Source organism: Artibeus jamaicensis, unplaced genomic scaffold (assembly GCF_021234435.1).
Source record: "Artibeus jamaicensis isolate MK-2021 breed Jamaican fruit bat unplaced genomic scaffold, CSHL_Jam_final contig_588, whole genome shotgun sequence".
Classification (NCBI taxonomy): Eukaryota; Metazoa; Chordata; class Mammalia; order Chiroptera; family Phyllostomidae; genus Artibeus; species Artibeus jamaicensis.
Window position 1 is genome coordinate 2,512,150 of NW_026521895.1, and position 24,660 is coordinate 2,536,809.

General features: G+C 38.0%; 1 protein-coding gene across 2 annotated transcripts in view; it reads right to left on the minus strand.

Moving 5' to 3' along the window:
• Positions 1-24,660, minus strand: part of NUBPL (NUBP iron-sulfur cluster assembly factor, mitochondrial) — a 251,132-nt gene that overhangs the window by 205,865 nt on the left and 20,607 nt on the right. For both annotated transcript variants that reach the window (XM_037161628.2, XM_037161627.2), the window contains exon 4: positions 8,757-8,847. In XM_037161628.2, coding sequence (XP_037017523.1) covers positions 8,757-8,847 — 91 coding nt within the window. The remainder of the gene's footprint in view (positions 1-8,756; positions 8,848-24,660) is intronic.

The following is a 24,660-nucleotide window of genomic DNA, read 5'->3' on the forward strand; positions in this document are numbered from 1 at the left end:
CATTCCTATTGGCATGGACTGAACAGACTGCTGAAGAAAAGACTGGCAGCAGGGCTCCGCTGGCCACTGCTCATGGGCTGCAGGCACCCGTTTTCACGTTACTTTAATCAAGAAACAGACATAATGAGTCTATCATTTAACACATGCAAATTCATTACTACTTTTTTGTGAAAGCTTGGCTCACATCATGTCTGTGCAAACTATGTGTGAATTCCACTAAAGGGACAAAGAATAAAGAAACTAGAATAACTTAGCTTTTTAAGTTTATAGTTTCATGAAACAAGAAAACAACTAAGTGATAGCTTACAATATAAAACTGCTAAGGTCAATTTTATCATCACTAGATCATCAAGTTCCCTTTAAAAGTTGTTAAGAATCACTACTGTCTTATAAATAATTATTCAGAATTTAATATTGGAGGGTTTCAAGATGGCGGTGGACTAGGACAGAGTAGATACCAGTTCCTAGTACAAAAGAGACAGAAATCTATCCGATCGGAGGAGGTGAGGCCAGCAAGCCAGCAGTTGCCAAGCATATATGAAAATAAGAGACCAGAAACCTCATCGGTCACGGAGGAACCAGACGGTAGGGAGACAGCAGCGGTACAGTAGTCTCTGGGACGGAGCAGGGAGAAACAGCCGGTGCAGGGTAGGGGAACCAGCGCCCTCGGCGAGAGCCCAACGGCTCCTGGGACAGCCTTCAGCGCCCGGAGGGCTCCCTCCCTGAGATTCTTCTGCCGGGCAGGCCGAGTGGCCCAGGCAAAGAGGTGTGGAAGAAACTTCAGCCTGCGCGCAAGTTGGGGAACTAGTCGCTCCACACGCAGTGTGTCTGGGCGGGTGCCTAAGGGCGCCTAGGCCAACATTCAGCGCCCGGAAAGCTCCCTCCCTAGGATTTTTGGGTCGGGGACCTGCCAAGTGGCCCAACCAGAGGGGAGCAGAGGTGATTTCAGTCTGTGCATAGCTCGGAGGTTCAGCGCCTGGTGGGAACTGTGTCTGGGAGAGTGCCTAAAGGCGCCTGGGACAGCGTTCATCGCCCAGACGGCTACCTCCCTGGAATTTTTCTGCCAGGCAGGCCAAGTGGCCCAGGCAAAGAGGTGTGGTAGAAACTTCAACCTGTGCGCAAGTTGGGGAACTAGTCGCTCCACACGCAGTGTGCCTGGGCAAGTGCCTGAGGGCGCCTAAGCCAACCTTCAGCGCCAAGAAAACTCCCTCCCTAGGATTTTTGGGCCCAGACCGGCCAAGTGAACCAACGAGAGGGGAGCAGAGGAGATTTCAGCCTGCACACAATTCTGGGTCCAGCACCCGGCGTGGTGCTGCTACATCCCTAGGTGGTTTTTTTTTGTTTGTTTTTTGTTTTTGTTTTTTTTTTTGCCAGAGGTTGGCCAGGGGACCCAGGCAAACACAGGAGCAGAAGGGATACACACCACCCAGCGTGCCATGACGAGCACACAGAGTTTCTAGGTCTGCGCCCAGTCCTCAGATCGGCTCCCGGCTTCCAGTCTACCCCACTCAGACTATCTGGAAGCCCGGGACGCTGAGGGGTCCTGGGAAAAGAGCTGAGATCCTCAACCCCCTCCCTTTCTGGCCAAGCAAGGTGGGGGGCCAGGAGAGACTTGTTTGATAGAGTTTACAGAGAGGGTGCGGAGGACAAAGGGCCCCAACCAAAGACTCTGTGGTTGCCAGCCCAGGAGAACTCAGAGGTGCAGCCTGGGGCTCTGAATCCAGTAGACACGGCAGCCTGGTCTGCTTCACACCCAGCTTGGCAGCGAGCCCAGGATTGGGCAGAAGGTCTGGGGCCTCCCAACTGAACGGGGGCAGGCCTGTGCTCAATCCCGAGGGAACCAGGCAACTAGGCTGGTGCAGGTGCCTGCAAACACAGCAAACCAGACTATGGCAGTAACCCCTGGGAGGGGAGCGCTGTGAGAAAGTCCTAGTTCCCCATTGTAGGGAGCTGGGGGAGAGGCGCCAAGTGTCTGGATCCTGAGAGGGGCTGGCTGAAAAAATCACAACAATCGACCCTCAGCCAACTGCAACCAGAAAAACCAGTTCGGCTAGTTTGAAGCCAACAAGTGACATTCCTTTTTCTGAGGTTGTTTTTGAGAGATTATTTTGGTGCATTTTTTGTTTTTTGTTTTTTTTTACTTTATTTTATTTTTATTCTTTTTTTAATTTACCTTTCTTCCTTCTCCATTCCTTTTCTTTATCTTTTTGCTTTTTTAAAGTAATCTGTTATTTCTTTTAAACTTTATTACTGTTTCATCTTTTCATACTTTTGTCCTCTTTTTCCGGATTTTCTGTTTTATTTCTTTTTCTTTTCTTTCTAAACTTATTGCTCTTTCTACCATTTCCCTACCATTTTTTTTCTTTCTTCCTTTTATTTCTTTCCTTATCATTTCTTTCTTTTACCCACAAGAGTCACAATCAACTTGAAAATATAAAAAGACCAGAGCTGGACCCATAGAAGAGGCCTCCCAATAGTAGAGCCAGAGAGACAAATTGCACATTGTTGTAGGAGAGAAGCCACAAGTTGCTGCATATTTGAGTAGGTGGAAGCAGAGAACAACAGGATAACCAAAAGAGGCTGCACCATTGAAATTCACAGGCATTCCACCACAAAAGTTCATACCATAAACCCAGGGTGTCAAAACAGATTAATCTAAGAAGCTGAGGCTAACAAGAAGAGTCTCACAAATAATGGGAAGAGAAAGAAACAATCCCCAAATGAAAGGAAAGGAGGAATCCTCAGAAAGAATGTTAGATGAAACAGAGGCAAGTCAACTATCAGATACTGAATTCAAAGCACTGGTGATCAGGAAGTTCAAAGAGCTCACAATCAGCTACCAGAAACTACAGGGAAGTTACAATGATCTCACTGTGAACTATATCAACATGAAAAAGGAAATGGAAATTATTAGCAAGGGCCAAGAGGAAATGAAGAATACAATTTCTGAATTAAAAAACACAGTGGAAAGCATTAAAAATAGGGTGGATGAAACAGAAGATCGGATTAGTGAATTGGAGGACAAAGTAGAAAGCATCTCACAGAAAGAACAGGAAAGGGAAAAGAGGCTCAGAAAGAATGAAGAGAGATTAAGAGAAATGCAAGACAATATGAAATGTAATAATATCCGAATAATAGGAATACCAGAAGGAGAAGAAGAAGAACAAGGGATAGAAAACATATTTGAAAGAGTAATGAGAGAAAATTTCCCTAATTTGACAAAAGAAAAAGTCACACAAATCCAGGAATCACACAGAGTCCCATTCAAGAGGAACCCAAAGAGGCCCACTTCAAGACACATCATCATTAAAATGGCAAACTTCCAAGACAAAGAGAGAATCTTAAAGGCAGCAAGGGAGAAAAAAGAAATAACATACAAGGGCGTCCCAATAAGGTTAGCCACTGACTTCTCAATGGAAACACTCCAAGCAAGAAGAGACTGGCAAGAAATATTCCAAGTAATGAGAAACAGAGGCCTACAACCAAGGCTACTTTACCCAGCAAGGCTCTCAATCAAGATAGAAGGCCAAATAAAGAGCTTCCAAGACAAAAGAAGTCTAAAAGAATTTGCTGCCACCAAGCCAGCTCTACAAGAAATACTAAAAGATCTGCTTTAAGGAAAGGAAGGAAAAGAGACAGACAGAGAGGAACACAGGTACAAAAATGGCAATGAATAAGTACCTATCAATAATAACCTTAAATGTAAATGGATTAAATGCTCCAATCAAAAGACACAGAATAGCGTCATGGATAAGAAAGTATGACCCACACATATGCTGCCTACAAGAGACCCACCTCAGGACAAAAGACCAGCACAGACTAAAAGTGAAAGGCTGGAAACAAATTTTCCAAGCAAATGGACAAGAAAAAAAGCTGGGGTAGCAATTCTCATATCAGACAAAATAGACTTCAAAAAAAGAGCCATAAAGAGTGACCCAGAAGGTCACTTCATAATACTCAAGGGAAGAATCCACCAAGAAGACATTAACATCATAAATATATATGCACCCAACATAGGAGCACCAAAATATATAAGGAAAATCTTAGAGGAATTCAAGAAAGATATAGACAGCAACACAATTATAGTGGGGGATTTTAACACCCCACTATCAAAAATGGACAGATCTTCCAAACAAAATATCAACAAAGACATTGCGGCATTAAACAACACCCTTGATGAAATGGACCTAACTGATATATACAGAGCTCTTCACCCCAAAGAAGCTAAATACACATTCTTTTCAAATGCACATGGAACATTCTCAAAGATAGACCACATGATAGGGCACAAAACAAGCCTCAACAAATTCAAGAATATTGAAATCATACCAAGCATTTTCTCTGACCATAAGGGACTGAAACTGGAAACCAACCCCAAAGGAAAAAACCCAAAACACCCAAAATCATGGAGACTGAACGGTATGCTATTAAACAATGAATGGGTCAAGAATGAAATTAGGGAAGAAATCAAAAAGTTTCTGGAAACAAATGAAAATGATCTCACAACAACCCAAAACTTATGGGATACAGCCAAGGCAGTCCTGAGAGGGAAGTTTATAGCAATACAGGCCTACCTAAAAAAAACAGAAACATTTCAAACAAATGACCTTACTCTACGCCTGCAAGAACTCGAGGAACAACAACAAAAACAGCCCAAAGGAAGTAGAAGGAAGGAAATAACTAAGATCAGAGCAGAACTAAATGACATAGAGACTAAAAGTACAATTCTAAAGATCAATGAATCCAGGAGTTGGTTCTTTGAAAAAATAAACAAAATAGACAAGCCTTTAAGTAGGCTCATCAAGAAAAGAAGGGAACAGACACAAATAAAAACAATCAGAAATGAAAGAGGAGAGATTACAACTGATACCACAGAAATAGAGAGGATTGTAAGAAATTACTATGAAGAACTGTATGCCAAGAAATTTGAGAACCTAGGGGAAATGGACACATTTCTAGAAAAATATAATCTTCCAAAACTCAGTGAAAAAGAAGTAGAACACCTGAATAGACCAATAACAGCAAAAGAAATTGAAGCAGTAATCAAAAAACTCCCATCACACAAAAGCCCTGGACCAGATGGATTCACAGGAGAATTCTACAAAGCATTTAAGGAAGAGCTAACCCCCATTCTTCACAGACTATTCCAAAAAATCCAAAAGGATGGAAAACTCCCTAACTCCTTTTATGAAGCCAGCATCATCCTAATTCCAAAACCAGATAGAGATACAACAAAGAAAGAAAACTTCAGGCCAATATCGCTGATGAACATAGATGCTAAAATCCTCAACAAAATATTAGCAAATCGCATCCAACAATATATCCAAAAGATTATACACCATGACCAAGTGGGATTCATCCCAGGGATGCAAGGATGGTTCAACATTCGCAAAACAGTAAATGTAATTCATCACATAAACAAAAGCAAAGACAAAAACCACATGATCATATCAATAGACGCAGAAAAAGCTTTCGATAAGGTACAACACCCATTTATGATAAAAACACTCAGCAAAATGGGAATAGAGGGAACATTCCTCAATATAATAAAGGCCATTTATGAGAGACCTACAGCCAATATCATACTCAATGGACAAAAACTAAGAGCTTTTCCACTAAGATCAGGAACAAGACAAGGATGTCTACTTTCACCACTACTATTCAATATAGTATTAGAAGTTTTGGCCACAGCGATCAGGCAGGAAAAGGAAATAAAAGGCATCCAAATAGGAAAGGAGGAAACAAAATTGTCACTGTTTGCAGATGACATGATAGTGTACATGGAAAATCCTATAGACTCTACCCAAAAACTGCTCAAACTAATTAATGAATTTGGCAAAACAGCAGGATACAAAGTCAATATCCAGAAATCAAAGGCATTTTTGTATACAAACAATGAATCAGCAGAAGCAGAAATCAAGGAAAAAATCCCATTCGATATAGCAAAAAGAAAAATAAAATATCTGGGAATAAACCTAACCAAAGAGGTAAAAGACCTCTATGCAGAAAACTACACAGCACTGAAGAAAGAAATCAGGGAAGACACAAACAAATGGAAACATATACCGTGTTCATGGATTGGAAGAATTAACATCATCAAAATGTCCATACTACCCAAAGCAATATACAGATTCAATGCAATACCTATTAAAGTACCAATGGCGTATTTCACAGACATAGAACAAACACTTCAAAAATTTATATGGAATCATAAACGAGCCCGAATAGCAGCTGCTCTTTTGAGAAAGAAGAACAAAGTAGGTGGGATCACAATACCTGATATCAAACTGTATTACAAAGCCACTGTAATCAAAACAGCCTGGTACTGGCATAAAAACAGGCACATAGACCAATGGAACAGAACAGAGAACCCAGAAATCAACCCAACCCTCTACAGTCAATTAATATTCGATAAAGGGGGCAGTAACATAAAATGGAGTAAAGATAGCCTCTTCAGCAAATGGTGTTGGGAGAACTGGACAGCTATGTGCAAAAAAATGAAACTTGAGCACCAACTTACACCATACACCAAAATAAATTCAAGGTGGATAAAAGACTTAAATATAAGCCATGACACCATTAAAGTCCTAGAGGAGAACATTGGCAAGAAAATCTCAGATATTCCACGCAGCAACATTTTTATGGATATGTGCCCTAGAGCAAGGAATATAAAGGAAAGAATAAACAAATGGGACCTCATCAAAATAAAAAGCTTCTGCATGGCTAAAGAAAACAGTATTAAATTAAAAAGACAACCAACTGTATGGGAAAACATATTTGCCAATGATACCTCAGACAAAGGTTTAATCTCCAAAATATACAAAGAACTTACACGACTCCACTCTAGGAAGACATCGAACCCAATTAAAAAATGGGAAAAGGACTTGAACAGACACTTCTCTAAAGAGGACATACAGAATATCCAGAGACACATGAAGAGATGCTCAATATCGTTAGCTATCAGAGAGATGCAAATTAAAACCACAATGAGATACCACTTTACACCAGTCAGGATGGCTATAATAGACAAAGCAACAAACAACAAATGTTGGAGAGGGTGTGGGGAAAAGGGGACCTTAGTTCACTGTTGGTGGGATTGCAGACTGGTACAACCATTATGGAAAACAGTATGGAATTTTCTCAGAAAAATAAAAATTGACCTGCCTTTTGACCCAGCAATTCCACTGCTAGGATTATACCCCAAGAATCCTAAAACATCAATTTCAAAGAACCTAAGCACCACAATGTTCATAGCAGCACAATTTACAATAGCCAAGAGTTGGAAGCAACCTAGGTGCCCATCAGTAAATGAATGGATCCAAAAATTGTGGTACATATACACCATGTACCACAATTCTATGCAGCAGAGAGAAAGAAGGAGCTACTACCTTTTGCAACAACATGGATGGAACTGGAAAGCACTATGCTGAGTGAAATAGGCCAGGCATTGAAGGACAAATACCATATGATCTCACCTTTGACAGGAAGCTAAAGAATAAAACAAACAAGCAAACAGAATAAAAACAAAGACGCTGAAATAGAGAACAAGAGGGCAGCGACCAGAGGGGAGAGGGAAGGGAACTTAAGGAGAAAAAGGGGGAGGGATTTTGAGGAACAAGTATGAAAGACACAGAGATGAGGATTGGGGGGGGGGGGGGAAATGGGAGGGAGGGGGGAGACCGGGCGGGCGGGTGGGGTGGGATGGGAGAAATAGATTAAAAAAAAAAATGTACTTAAAAAGTAACTAAATAAAATTTAAAAAAATAAATAAATAAAACATCAAAAAAAAAAAAAGAATTTAATATTGTAATTGACTCCAACAACTAAAACACAAACAAAAGCAACTTAAACAGCAGACAATGTCTGTAACTAACTTCTAATAACGACAACAAAAAATACTTCTAATAGGTGCACAGATGATCCAATAAATACTCTTCAATAAATGCGGTTATTCTGTTCTACATACATGGAAACTAAAACCCCAATAAGAAACAAAAAGAAGTTATTCAACTTTATACTCATAAGTAGAAATAAATTTTCACTTAAAACTATTTTTCAAGAAAAGTACTACTTGTTCCAATTTTTCATTTTTGATCATAGTGTTTTCTTGTTCTTAAAGCTCTATATTTGACAGCTATACAATAAAATATAATAATGAAAATACTAAATATTAAAGATTTACTCAAAAACATTACTCTGTCCTAGTAATGGCACTGAAGGCTGGGGAAAGAAACTAACATTCTGAGGTTTTGTTGGGCTTTTTTTTTAAACACTAAGACAAATATGATGAAAATCTGATTAGAGAAAATAATTTTCATCTCTTCTAACACAAATATATACATACTTTCTTTCTAATACTCTCACATATCCACACATTTAATATTAAAAAGACAATAGCGATGAGCTAACTTTTGATCACTTACTCTGTGCCAAGCACTGTGTTAAATGCATTATACTTATAGCAATTTTGTAATTGACTGATTGACTACTCACAGCAATTGTTAACCCTATTTTACACATGGAGGGCATGGGCATTGAGGCGCAAAGAGGTTAAAAATTCACTCAAACCACATAGTCAGTGACAGAGCTGGAATTCAATCCAGGCAGCCTAGCTCCATATCTGATTTCAGAATTATTATATTACACTGCACGGACATGGCACATAATAAAACACCTTTTATTTAGTAACCAACAGGTACTAAATACTAAGTAAAAGTATAACTATATTATCACACTATTTATCTCATTTTACTTACTCTGTGATAATTCTGGATTTCCTTTCAGATTCATCATCTTTGGAATTGACGGGCCATACACATCCACATCTAACAAACCAATCGCCTTTGACTGTACAAAAACAGAATTTATCAAAAGATTATTGCCATTCTTCATCTGAGTTAAAACACATAACAATAGTAGGTCTGACTATAGAAAAGACAATCTGCAAAATATTCCAAATTCATAACCTAAAGTTTCAAAGCAACAGTAAGTTAACAGATAATAAACTACTTGGAGTAAATAATTTTTGTTGGTTTACAGAAAACTAACCAGAGAAATCCACTGCATACACATGGTGTTTCAGATTTCCCATACAGTTTCAAATGGACTACGACTTTTTGATCTCAAACCTAACAAATTAGACTTCCGCCAAGATGGAGGCGTAAGTGGAAGCACTGCACCTTCTCATACAACTAAGTTTAAAAACAACAAAGTTTTAGCAACAAAAATGCAGCCAAAACCACAGAAAATTGAACTACACAGAAGTCTGACAACAACATACCCTTCAGCCAAACCAGTAAGAGGGGCACAGCCAGCAGCAGAGCGAGGTTGGGCAGGAAAGATCCACCAGACCAACCCAGGTGCGCCAGCAGCCGTAGGTGGATCCCAGGTTTGGAGAAGCCGGCGGACCCACTGAGGGCTGATCAAGGTCACACATTCACGTGCAGATAAACAGGTGAAGGAGCTAGCAGTGAGACGACCACGCAGGCCCAAGCAGCAGGAAGCGGCAGAGGGAACCACCATTGTCCCTCTCTGACCCCGCCCCCTCATACAGCATCACAAACCAGCAACCTGGGTGGCCCCACCCTGATAAACAACTAAGGCTCTGCTCCTCATATGTAACAGGCACAAACAGATCAAAACACGGCTCAAGAACAACTCAGAGCCCCTGAGCTGATAAATCTAAGCAACCAAGAGATAGCCAACCTATCAGATGCACAGTTCAAAACACTGGTGATCAGGATGCTCACAGAACTGGTTGATTTTAGTCACAAATTAGAGGAACAAATAAAGGCTAAACTAATTGAAATGAAGGGAAATGCACAGGAAACCAATAGTGATGGAAAGAAAACTGGGACTGAAATCAAGAAAGTGGACTAGAAGGAAGAAAAAAATGACCAAACAGAAAAGGATGAAGAAACAAAAATTCAAAAACATGAGGAGAAGCTTAGGAACCTTCAGGACATCTTTAAACGTTCCAACATCCAAATTATAGGGATACCAGAAGGGGAAGAGAAAGAGCCATGAGTGGAAAAGTTATTTCAAGAAATAATAAAGGAGAACTTCCCCAATCTGGCAAAGGAAATAGACTTCCAGGAAATCCAGGAAGCTCAGAGAGTCCCAAAGAAGTTGGACCAAAGGAGGAACACACCAAGGTACATCATAATTACATTAGCCAAGATTCAAATGAAGGAGAGAATCCTAGAAGCAGCAAGAGATAAGGGGACAATCACCTAAAAAGGAGTTCCCATCAGACTGTCAGCGGATTTCTCAAAAGAGACCTTTCAGGCAAGAAGGGACTGGAAAGAAGTATTCCAAGTCATGAAATGCAAGGACCTACATCCAAGATTGCTCTATCCAGCAAAGCTTTCATTTAGAATGGAAGGGCAGATAAAGCACTTCTCAGATAAGGTCAAGTTCAAGGAGTTCATTATCACCAAGCCCTTATTCTATGAAATGTTAAAGGGACTTATCTAAGAAAAAGAAGATAAAAAAATATGAACAGTGAAAAAACAGCAAACTCACAGTTATTAACCACCACACCTAAAACAAAAGCAAACTAAAAGGACAGCTAGATCAGGAGCAGAACCATAGAAATGGAGATCACATGAAGGGTTAGCAACAGGGGAGTGGGAGGAGGAGAAGGGGGGAGAAAGTACAGAGAATAAGTAGCATAGATGGTAGGTAGAAAATAGACAGAGGGGGCAAGAATAGTATGGGAAATATAGAAACTAAAAAAGTTGTGACACATGGACATAAACTAAAGGGGGGGAATGATGGGGGAGGAGGTGTGCAGGGTGGAGGGGAATGAAGGGGGGGTATGGGACAACTGTAATGGCATAATCAATAAAATATATTAAAAAGGAAAAAAAGAAAGAAAGGTGGACACTAACAACTCAAAGTGACCTTTTCTAAAAATATTCTTAGAATCAAGCACATGGGAAATTAAACACAAAAATACCAACAGAACTTGAACAGGATCTTGCTATAAGACATAGATCAGGGGTCAGCACACTTTTCCCAAAGAGCTAAAAAATAGTAAATATTTTAGGCTTTGTGGATCATTAACTCTCAATTACTCAGCACTAGCATTATAGCACCACAATAGGCATAGACAATATGTAAATGAATGAGCACAGCTGTGTTCCAATAAAAATCTACCATGCAGGCAGCATTTGGTCCATAGGACATAGTGTGCTGATACTGATTTAGAAAATAAACTTTTTTATGACCAAGTTATTCAATCACCCAACAATGTAATTTTGGTAGAACCAAGAGCAGGCAGGACAGAGACATCTCTTGTGCCAGAGAAATTATCTCAGTAAAACTTTACCTTCTCATCTTCAATTGGCTAGTTTTTTTAAATAATAAAGAGTACATTTTTCAGGCTGTCTCACTTCCCAGTGTAAGTCAGGCAGCATGTTTTAATTAGATTTTACATATCATGAATGAAATTGGTGTCCATTCAGTAGAAATACCAAAGCCTATAGTAATTAACACATATGTACTTTGAATTGGCATAGCTACTGAACTAGTAAAATTACTGCAGTTACAAAAATTAGCTTATACACATTTTGACATCTAGAATTCAATAATGTTCAAAAGATACCAAATAAACTTTGTTATTCATAATTTACTCCATTATTTTATTTTTCCTCCATTATTTCAAATAGACTTCTATTTTATGTGTATAAATAGCCTTTCAATTTAAATTTTCAAGCAGTTTTATACTGTAGGAAAAATAAACAAGCAAGGTTGAGGCTATAAATAAATATATGCAACTGGGTGTCAAACCAGCCAAGTTTAATCAATACTTTCGACACACTCCTCCTAAAATAATTATATTTAGTAAAGAAAGCTCCCATTAGGATTTTCCTTATCTTTAATTTCGGCCACACTCAAAATTACTACATCACATAATCACTACAGCCCCAGCTGGTGTGGCTCAGTGGATTGAGTGCCAGCCAGCCTGCTAACCAAAGGGTTGCTGGTTCAATTCCCAGTCAGGGCACATGCCTGGGTTGTGGGCCAGGTCCCCAGTAGGGGGCACATGAGAGGCAACCACACGTTGATGACTCTCCCTCTTCCTCCCTTCCCCTCTCTCTAAAAACAAATAAATAAAATCTTTAAAAAACCAATCACTACAAAAGGGTCACCAAATATACAACAGATAAAGAAAATGATTATTAGCAAAATTAACTATAAACTTACTATTGTGAAGTATGATTGCCATCTTTATTGTCACCATAAAACTTAACTTCATACACTGGTATCTAATATTACACTCTTTTTTCCGACTCTTGCATACTCAAAGTCTAGCAGGTGACATAAAACAAGACAGATCAAACCCCAAGATGCTATCTAGAATTTTGGATTTGTTTCCTTATAATTCATAATAGCCTGTGAAAGCTGTAAAAGGTGGCAGAATTATTCAGCATGATTATACTGTTACATTATTACTACATGAAAGCTGCAATTTAAAAGCCTACAAATTCTACTTTTTTTTGGTTTGATTTTAAAGGCACTGACAACAGTTTTGATATTACTTTGTTCTTCCAACAGAATTTATACTAAAGAAAACTGTAAAGCTTCATGACATGTTCCTTTTATCTATGTTATCTGCAAATAGAACCCATCAAAACATCATCTTAAAGTGGTCCCACCCCATTATTTGTAAGTAAACATTCATTTAGGACTAAGACCTATCTAAAGGTGGTCCTTTCCTTACAAGTATTATGTTAAGAATCTCATGACTATCTGCACATTATGTTCCATTTATCTTTTGACTAGCAATTGAGATTTGCTCAATTTAGAGTTGGGTCAAGCCTCATCTTTCCCCTCTCTCTGCCTAGCTTTAAATCAAGCTTCCATTCAGAAGAATTTCAGTCTCTTAGTAGACAGCAATACGTTTCTTAGTTCTATTAGATAATGTTAGATATAAATCCTACTCTTAGAAGAACTAAAAATTAGACAAAGTGATAAGAAAATAATTTCCTACTCTTTATTAAAGGACTATATAAAGTCTTCAAGTTCAATCAGAAAGAGGAGAAACAAGGGCAACAAAAAGGAAAAAGTTACATGGTTGGATGGAGCGAAAAGAGAGATGAGCTCATGAACTGTATGGAAGAATCCCAAATGATAAACTAATTGCTTACAAAAAGAGCTAAAAAAAGTAAAATTGGAAGTGAAATAATAGATTTTACATTAAAGACTATTTTAAAGCAGAAAAAAACCTACAAGATCACCTCAGGTCTTCTGTCTACTTTTTAGTGATGAAGAAACACTCCCGAAGGAAATGACACCGCTGGGCATACGATCCGAATCTCTCCCCAACACACCATGAAGCCCAACCGGCATCACCAGTCACTCCACTTTCTCTCTTTCACTCATTCCCTAGTACACTCCCCCTTTTCACTCCACTCCAGACACACTGCCTTTAACACAACAGTGCCTTTAACGCAACGGGCATACACCTGCCTTAGGACTTTAGTACTTGCTGTTCCTTCAGCCAAGAATTCTGTCCCCCACGTATCCTGGTTCTCTCTGTCACTTCCTTCAAGTCTTGATCCAAATGTCGCCATGCCGTGAATCCTGCACTGGCCATCCTATCTAAAACTGTAACTCCCTCATCACTACACCAAATAGTTCCTATTCCCCTTCCTGTGTTTTCTTTCCCCGTTGCACCTATATCAATATTTAACATACTATATATTTACTTACCTTGTTTATTATGTCTCCCCACTTTAATGTTAATTCTATTAGGGGAAGGACTTTTGTATGTTTAGTCCCCTACTGTAGGTGGAACCTACAACAGTAAACAGTCATGGAGATACTCCGTTCCATCCCAAGAAATTGACTCAGTAGGTCTGGGTTGGGGTCCAACAAACTGCACTTGTACCACTCTAGGGTACAAGATAACTACAATGTGAAAAACAATAATATAGATAATACAGGAAAGACAGAAACAAAATTTTGTTCAAGGGCCCACCAGTAAGATCGTGGTTACAATAATCTACAGTAATCAACAGTAACTTTGAAGAGTTGTGGAGTTTTTTAATTATAAAAAAGTAGTTAACATTCTGCCATATGGGAGGACAGTCAGTCACATATTGCATGGGACATATGTATACAAAACAAATAATTCACTGTTTATCTACAATAAAAATTCAATTGAGTGGATGTTCTATATTTTTATTTGCTAAATCCAGCTATCTTTCCCCAGCATCTCTTCTCAATACTGCAGTCAGAATGATTGGGTTGAAATACAAGCCAGATCATATCTGTTCAAAACCCTTCAGCACTGGCTGGCGTGGCTCAGTGGATTGGGAACTGGCCCGTGAAACAAAAGGTCGCCGGCTCCATTCCCAGTCAGGGCACATGGCTGGGTTGAGGGTCTGGTCCCTGGTTGGGGCCAAGCCAGAGGCAATTGATCAATGTATTCCTTGTACATTGATATTTGCCCCCCTCTCTTTTCCCCTCCCTTCCCCTGTCTCTAAAAGTAAATCAATAAAATCTTTAAATTTAAAAAAATTCAAAACCCTGCATTTCCACGCTTTCCCCATTTCACTCATGTAAAAGCCAATGTCCTTACAACAATTCACCAGACCCCATAAAATCTATCTAGTTCCCCACATCCGCCTCCCACTCCTGTTAATTTTCAGCACCAATGAGTTCAGTCCTCTTATTACTCCAGAAGTCACAGTGGCCTTATTATTCCTTAAATAATAACTAGACATGCTCCCACACATTGGCCTTTCAACTGGATGTTCCTTTTGCCTGTCTGACACAATCTTCCCTAAAGGTAGTCACAGACTGCTCTTCATTCCCCTAAGTCTTTGCTCAATGTCTTATTTTCAGTGGGGCCCACCCTATTCTAAATTGCAAACACACCCTCACCTTCACTACGGCCCCTCCTCCTTATCCCAGACTACTTTTATTACTTTCTAACCTGCTATGTAAATTACTTAATTGTGATGTTCATTACCTATTCATTGTAAACTCCAAAAGGGTAGTTATGTCCCCAAGCACCTAAAACAGTAAGCATGAAATATTTCTTGAATGAATAAACACATGAATACATGAATGAATGAACAAATGAATGAATAAACAAATCTCCATTTGTTCCTCTGTAGAATATCAGGATTTGTTACTATATGATCCCTAAGGTCCCTCTTAAGCTTTACTATTGTATGATTTTATAAAATTCTACTTTTTTACTAACATTTTCAGCTATAGGATTCAAAATTAGATAATGTATACAAAGTTAAACTATTTTAGTGTTAAAGAAAGGATCATGAATTTCCTTGTAGTCCATTCCTCACCACTATTTTTCCCCAAGAAAATCCAGTGTCATCTTCATTTTTCTATTAATCTCAACTCCAGGAAAATGGGACGTCATGAAGAAAATCTAGTGTAAAAAATGGCTGTGGTACACTGCTATAAAAATGTGAGTAAAAATGAACAAAAAAATAAAGAAACAAAGTATATCTATATATATATGTATGTGTGTGTATATATACACACAAAGATTTAGGATATACAGATACACACACACACACACACACACATATATATATATATATCTTATATATCTAAATCTTTGAAAACTAAGCCACAACATGGTAAAAAGAGGGCACTATTCAAACCTGCTCACTAGCATGATTAGGTTCAATATGATTTCCAATATAAAGAGGCTGCACAGGAGTTCTGTTACAGGTCTCTTTGTTTTGTCTTTCCTTTCCACAGCAAGATGGTCAGGATAAGAGGCAATTCCCTTAAGTCTGACATTTTCATCTAGTAAGTAACAAGGAAAGTAAATTAAGGGTAAAACAGCTAACATTAAGAAAATAAAAACTCCAGCCCTGGCTGGTGTAGCTCAATGGATTGAGCGTGGGCCTGACCAGAGTATGGCGGTTCAATTCCCAGTCAGGGCACAAGCCTTGGTTGCAGGCCAGTTCCCAGTGGGGGATACACGAGAGGCAACCATACACTGATATTTCTCTCCCTTTCTCCTTCCCTTCCCCTCTAAAGATAAATAAATAAAATCTTTTTAAAAAAGAATTAATAAAAAATAAATAAATAAAAACTCTAAATCCTCGCCCTGTAAAACTTTTTTTTAAGTATTAATTCCCTTAGTAAGTCCTTAAAAATCAGAGAAAAATTAGAAAGCCTTGTATCAACACAATAATGCATAAAATGCAGAAAAAGATACTTCTAGACACTAGACCCTAATAAAAATCATCTTATTTATGACTTCAACCAGCTCCTTTTTTTGCCAGACCTAGAAACCTAACAAGAACTTTCCCCAAGCCAGATAAAGTACTGCTGCAAAAACACTGAAAACCAACACCAATTCCTTCAGAATGTCCTTAATTAAACTGCAATGCAGGGAAGAGCATTTACAATTCTGATAGCAGCTCCTCCAAAGAAAAGCAGTGCAGCAATCACAGGAAATGGATGTGAACAGAGTACTTGATCCACGCATCGGATTCAAAACCACAGGAGCCAAAGCAGCTGGTTGTGGAACCCAGGCCTTCATATGCCCTCTGCTGCAGTCCTCTCGGTGACCCTTCCAACACTGCCCCGCTGAGGATGAAGGGCTCTTTTTATTCCTCTAGAAGATGTGATAGGGGAAATAATTTACTGAGAAACAAAAATTGAGAGAGGAAAATGAGTTTGTGAGAGTCAAGTTGCGGTGGGGGGAGGGGAGAAGAATAATTAAGAAAAAAGATTATTCTGTGAGAAAGACCTGGATAACTCACTGACAGAATTAGATTATAAAATTCAAAGGATGTGCCAGAGTTTTCCCACCAACATGTTCTAATTGAGATGAAACTAAGGAAGAATGTACTAATGTAAAATTAGGGTAACCATTCTCTGTCTAACTCATAATCAAATTCAGCAACTTCCATGAACAAAGTAAGAGAATGAATTACTGGCAGCTAGCTGCACACTTCACCAGAAGAAATTTAAAAGGTAGGCCAAAGGGGACTGAGGAGGAACACACAGCCAACAGCTTCTCTAGAGCTATTCAAACAAAATTGCCACTGCTTCTAACTGGAAATCTTAAAGCATGTTGTGCATTATGCTTTCTACCTAAAACCACATAGAAAATAAAGAGGAAAAGCAGTTTGGGGCTTTTTACCTATCTAAACATTACCTTATAAAACAGTATTTTTATTTCATTTTGTTGGTTGAGTGCGGTACATGTGTCTGTGTGCATATGAAGGAAGAGGAAAAGCAAGTAAAAAAATTCCTAATAGAAGATTGGCTTTAGGATCTATTATAACACACTTAACCCCTCTATTACACCATTCACTTAAAAAAAAAACACTACGCTATCTTTCACTTTAATATTTGAAATTAAGTTCCTTATCTAGCACACTGAATTATTCTTAAAAGATGCCACAGAGGTAGACACACATATCTCAAGTCAATTAATACTATTAAGAAATATTAGTGGTTATCCACTAGCAATTTAAGAATTTAGATAATCTACTTAATCATAGATGGCATTCAGATCATGAGTGAATTTAAAACTTATACTACATTGAAATATATACATAGATAAATATACAACAAATTAAATATAACATTCAAAAACTATGAAAAACCCAGAAGGTACCAACCATTATTATCATCACCTACAAAATGATGTTATGAAAATATAATTATCTAAACCCAGGTAAGTTATATTTATGTAGTTAACTTCAAGCCACTGTAATGCACAGTGTATTTTTAAATATCTCAGTTACCCCTTGATGAGATATTTTAAAGGATCAATAATGGATTTTTGTTTCAAAACATTAACACCATAAAGTTAATTAACAGTTACTCTATTAATTCTAATGCCAAATAGCATATTTTTTGACAAATGAAAATCAATGTACTTAATACCATATGAATCACACAAGTGATTACCATTTTAGGATTTTTAAAAACAACTAACACATTAAAAGCACAGCAGAATGCATGAAGAAAGAAACTAGGATTCGCATCACTAAATAGACGGGTGATTGTGGATAAGTTACAAACCTCACTGAACCTCAGTTTTCTTACCTATAATATAAAAATTAAGAAGATTACCTACATTACAGAATTTTTGTGAGATCTTACAGCAGTATGAATGTGTTAAACAATAGCTAATAGTTATATGCCAGGCAATTCCTAAACACTGTACTTATGTATTGTAGTTTATTTAATCCTCAGAACAAGCTTATAATTATTAACCCAGCAACTACATAAGGTCTAAGGATAACAAAATAATTTTTAATGTGCACTTATTTCTTTTATTTGATGTTGTTCATGGGTTTTTTTGTTCTTGTGATTTTTTTCCCAAATGACTTGCTTTAATTAGGTCATACAAAAAGTAGATGGGAGAAAAAGTAGATGGTAAAAAAAGTAGATTGAAGAACTGACCTTGGAGTCCAGGTCTTTCAAGTGTTACACCAATTTGCTTTTTTTTTAAAATAATTTTTGCCTGGCTGGTGTAGTTCAGTGGATTGAGCGCGGGCCTGAGAACCAGAGTATCGTGGTTTGATTCCCAGTCAGAACACATGCCTGGGTTGCAGGCCAGTTCCCAGTGGGGGACACATGAGAGGCAACCATACATTGATGTTTCTCTCCCTCTCTCCTTCCCTTCCCCTCTAAAAATAAATGAACAAATAATAATAATAATAATAATAATAATAATAATTTTTTATTTTTTAATTACAATTGACATACAATATATTAGTTTCTGGGGAAGATTATTTTATAAGAGCAAGAATCATGTCTAGTTGAAGGTTTTATATAACATCACTATGAAAACAGCCTCTACTAAATATTAAGTAACATATTTCATAGAAATTGGATTTAGGAGTTTTGGTATATTAGCCAATTTTTAAGTTACACACTTACATAGATTACAAAGAAAAGACACAACCAAAATTCAGTAATAAAATAAACAAAGGCTCAAGCCTAGAAGATATTTGGCTGGTCCAAAAGGAAAGCAGCTATTGACTACAGTAGATACTAAGCAAAAAGAGAAGCAATTTATTATATTCTGCTTATTTTTGTTGTTGTAACTGTATAGACATCTGTATTTCTTTGCTAAATCAAACAATATCTACTACAAGCTAAGACATAAAAATAGCCAGTTACTGCCCTGGCTGGTGTAGCTCAGTGGATTGAGCACCAGCCTGCAAACCAAAGGGTTGCTGGTTTCATTCCCAGTCAGGACACAAGCCTGGGTTGCAGGCCAGGTCCCCAGTAGGGGATGTGTGAGAGGCAACCATACACTGATGTTTCTCTCCCTCTCTTTCTCCTACCCTTCTCCTCTCTCTAAAAATAAGTAAATAAAATATTTTTTAAAAAATACACAGTTACTAAATTGTTACTATGTGCAAGTTGTTATGCTAGAAACATTACATATACAGCTCTACATTTCACAATAGCTCTGTAAAGTATCTACTGTTATTATCATTATACATTCCATAGATGAGAGACCTGAGCTCTGAGAGGTCAAGTACCTTGCCCAAGTTCACGCAGTAAGTAAAAAGTTGGGAATTCAAATTCAGATTTGCCTGAAACCAAAGGCCACATTTATCATACCAAATATATCCAAACCTTACTGGGTACCAGAATTACCTGGGGAACTTGTTAACAAAACTGATGGTCAAATCCCACACCTAAAAATATCCATTTACAGAGATTCTGATTTAGTTAACAAGCTCCCCAGATGGTTCTTATGCAGCAAGCTGGCACTGGTGTAGGACCAGCACTTAAAAACCACCATACTACCAGGAACTGCCTCCTCTGTGCTAGTTCAGTGATTAGAAGGTGAGATATTAGATTATAGGATATTAGACATCAAATTTTATATTCAATAAGTGTTATGAATGGAGTAAGGACCCAATTCTATTTTAGACTGTAAATACATTTTTAAAAATGACATCAGCTTTTTTATTTACCACCAAAGCCCATAGTCATCTTTAATTCCTTCTTCTCTTCTATCTCTTAAATTTGTCTCTTCCTTTGCCTTTTTACTACTGCCTAGGACATCAGCATCTACTGACTACTACCCACTGAGAACCCTTACCTCCCCACCCTTTCTTTTCATAGGCAGACTTCACCTCTCTAGAAAGGTGGGAAATGTCAGATTCCCACTTCCCAATCTGCCTTGCAGCTAAGTCACATTCATGAGATCCAACAAAAAACAGTATAAAAGTACACCCTTTTTCTTTCTGTTTGTGATTAAGTGGGACAGCCATCTTATAACCATAAGGATTAAGCCTACAGAAATTCAGAAAAGTACAACTCAGAGCCCTGATACTTCCAGATTTCTTATGTTAAATAATAAACACCTATTTTCAGGCCAATTTTAGTTGAGAAGTCAACACTCACTCTGGTTATTTCAACAGCCTCCCTTGCCTCCAATCTGTCACTAATTGGTCCTTCAACATCACTATAAATCTTACCTTTGAAAAGCACAGATTTTACCATGTACCATAAACTACTAGAAAACTCTCTAATGTATCCCACTGATTAACACAAAACTCAAACTCCTTTACAAATGAATCCAGTTTATCTCCAACTAGATTCCCCACAAGCCCCCTTATCCCAATATACCATACACTATAGTCATATAGACTACTTCTCATTCCAAACACCTTATAATAAATTTCCTGCTACATTCCTTCAACCTAGAATTCTCTTACTTTCTGCTATTTTTCTACCTGCCAAATTCTACTTAGCCTTCAAATTACTGCACCTGCTTAAAACTGTAATTAATTTCTGTCCACTCCTTTATGAACATACTGTGTTTATACCCACCAACTGCTCTACTTACTACATTCTTCCTAATAATGTATACATCTTATTATTACAAACCTTGTCATATGTAAGTGTGTGTATATATATATATATATATATATATATATATATATATATATTTATGTCTGTCTTTCCCACGAGGCTGAAGGAATTGTGAAGCCGGCACCCATGAGTAAACACTGATGTAAGACGGCCCATGGAGTGTTCAGTTGAATTTGTCCATAATCACCTAGGCAACCTCAGATATGTTGTTTACAACATAAAAGGGATGAAGATTGTATTTTTAAAAGAAAGAAAAACTACAACAAAAATATTTGAGGCATGTGTGAACATTATTTTTTGGAACCTCACAGCCTTTTCAAACTTAAGATACAAAACAAAATGTTTTAACTGTTAATTGCTAAACGAGAACCAGAAAGGCAACATAAAGCCTCAGAAAACTCCTCAAATACTTGTTTATATATGCCAATTCATCTCTCCTCTCATGATTAGAACAACTTCTTGACTTCTATGCCAGCCAGTGAATGGCCCAGATTTAATGTCATTACCAGTGTAGTCCCACAGAAACACTGTTGGGAAACCACGATGAGAAACCACTTCACATTCACGAGGATGACCACAATCAAAAAGAAGAACAAGGGGACTAAGTGGTAATGAAAAAATAAAATAATCTCCCTAAAAATAAGGAAGAGAGAGAGAGAGAGAGAACAAATAAACCCCCCCCCCAAAAAAGACAGAAGATAAGTAGTGGCAAAGAAGTAAAAAACTGGAGTCTTCGCACACTCCTAATAGAAATGTAAAACGGGTATAGCCACCTGAGAAAACAATCTGCCAGTTCGTCAAATGGTTAAACACACAGTTCCCACATGACCCAGCAATTCCACAGCTAGGTGTAGCCAAAGAGAACTGAAAAGATATGTTCTCACAAAAACTTATATACAAATATTCATAAAAGTATTATTCATAACCAAACCATGGAAACAACCCAAATGCACATCAACCAATGAAGTGTATAAATAAAATATGGTACATCTATACCATGGACTGTTACTCAGCAATAAAAAGAAATGAAGAACTGATACATGCTACATCATCATGAACCTTGAAAACATTATGCTGAGTGAAAGAAGCTAGCAACAAAAGACTATATAGTATATGATTCCATTTACATGAAATGTCCAAGATAAGCAAATCCATAAAGACAAAAGAGTAAATTAGTAGTTGCCTAGAGCTGGGATACATGGGGATTTTGAGGAATTATGGCTCAGAAGTTCAGGATTTATTGGGGGGTAATGAAAATGTTCTACAATTGATGGTGACAGATGCACGATTCCGTAAATATGTTAAAAACCACTGAACTGTAAAACCACTTCTCACAAATGAATTGTAAGGTATGTGAATTACATCTCAATAGAACCATTAAAAAATGCTACGACAATTGTTATAATTCTCAGTTATAACACTTAGCAAGTCTTAAGCAAAGTCAAAGTTACTGATTAATAGGTAAGATAGAATAGGCTAAAAAGTATTGACTTTTCTATCTTGACCAGAAGTTGACTTGCAAAGTTCAATACATTTGCTGAATTTTCACAATCAGGGGCAATTCTACTATATACCAAACTTTAAAATATGTAAATTAGTTTTCAAATGCATTGAGAAAATGTATCTGACATCAACTTTGTTGTACAACCAAGAAACCTGGAATGGAGGTCATCCCTGACTCCTTCCTCTCCTCTCTGTCCAATCCATCATTAAGACCTACCATTTTTACCTCCTGCTCCATTTCCATTTCCTCTGCCAATACCCTGGTCTAAGACATTATGCGGGCCTATTAGATTACTAATAGGCTACACTAGTCTCCTTGCCCACTCTAACATCCCCTCCATTCTCCACACAACAGAGAAGCATTTCTTTAAGAGAATCTGATCATGCCTATCCCTTGCTTAAAATTGCTTCCCATGGCCTTTAGGATAAATTCTAAAATTCTTGACCTGATCTCCAAGGCTGCTGCCACACTCCCTCTCCCACTGACTACCACCTCGTTGGCCTTCTTTAGGTTCCTTCACCTTCCTGTGCTACTTTCCATTCAGGGTTTTCTGGCACAAGGGCTCTTGCTCTGCAGGAGTTTTCACTCACATGAGGGTGGGGGACACGTGGAGGGAAAGGATGGCTGAGAGAGGATAGATAGATAGATTGATAGATTGATAGATAGATAGATAGATAGATAGATGATAGATAGATAGATAGATAGATAGATAAGAATTTGGGGCTATAATTATTTCCATGAAAAAATAAAACAGGGTAATGGGACAGACAGTAATGGTGGTTGTTGAAAGGCAGGTGTGAGTAATACTACTCCCTCAAGGAAGTCGTCCCTCTACCCTCATATTAGATCAGTGTCCCCTTAATATGTTCTCCTGACAACAGGACTTCTCCTTTGCAGCACTTGTCACAGATATAAATAAACAACCTCGACTCCCTTATTCACCAGTGTATTCAAAATTTCTACCACTGTCTGACACATAGTGGAGCATTAATAAACATTTGAAAGGAATGACTTGGGGTCTCCAGTTTCACAAGCTGAGCCATAAAATCACAGGCCATGTGATATAATCAGCTACCCTATCTAACTCTGCCGGAGCCCAAACCAAGGGTCACCAAGAGAGGTTATCTGTCCCATCCCTGCTCCATCAGCCCTAGCAATACCCTCTCTGCCACCTCTGATTTACCACAGCCTCTGTCATATTCCCTGCAAGGGTTCACAAGACACGCACTTAAACAACAGCTGGCTTCCATCTTCCCTATCTAATCATGTATAAAAATAAAACATCATTTATATTATCGCAATCATTCCCACGGCAAATACGAAAATGGCAGAGCCCTAACTGAACGACCTCGAGGAGAAGCAGCAGCTTTGCAGGGGACTTTGTCAAAGGCAGATGTTGGCTACTCAAGTTCCATTTATAGGACTTGTTTCCAAGCAAGTTTATTCTTTCCTGACTTCAATTTCCTCCTTTAAAAATGACATTTGGTAGACTCTCTAGATGCTCAAATTTCCCTTTTTCTTGTGATTACTTATAATATCCTTTAGTAATATGAAATCAAATCCTTTTCTCTCTGCTATAAAAACAAATTCTACTACCAGAATACTTCTGCAAAGATTCAATGCTCAAAACATGTATTATTTACAATGAAGAAATTCTTTTAAAAGAATTAATATTCACAAGCTCTGTGGTGAGATCATTGTAAGACAAAACCGGGAGCTAATTAAGCTAAGCAATTCTCATTAAATGGAGAGAAACAAGTAATATTAAGATTTGGCTCTTAAATGTTTGGTCAAATGCCTATTAACCACGGTGTCTAGGGAAAGTTCTACCCTAGTATTGTTGTAAGTATCTCTCTTATTCCAAAAATGTCCTCCACTCCCACTTCATCCCACCAGAGTGGTCTGATCCTTCTTTTGAAATTTAATCCTTTGGAAAAGAAAAGAGACCAGCAGTCTAACTAAAAAGCCTCTCTGCTGTTTAAAAAAAAAAACAAGTACACAAATTTACCCTAAAACGTCCTTCCCCTGGATGAGTGCCACCCTTACTCATGCACAGCTGGTGTTTGCTCACTAAAATACTCTGTTCATAAACAAGCCCCGTCTATTCTATTATCACTGGCATCTATTAATTTTCAAATATTCCCTACCATGATAAAATTCTATGCTATGTAGTTTTTGGAAATAATTGTTCTAGTTAGCACCAATTCATCCTGACACAAATTATTTTTTTAATTCCTCAGAGAACTCCTAAAAGAACAAAGCTTACCACTATTTTAAGCCAAAGAAAATTAGAGAACTGCCTA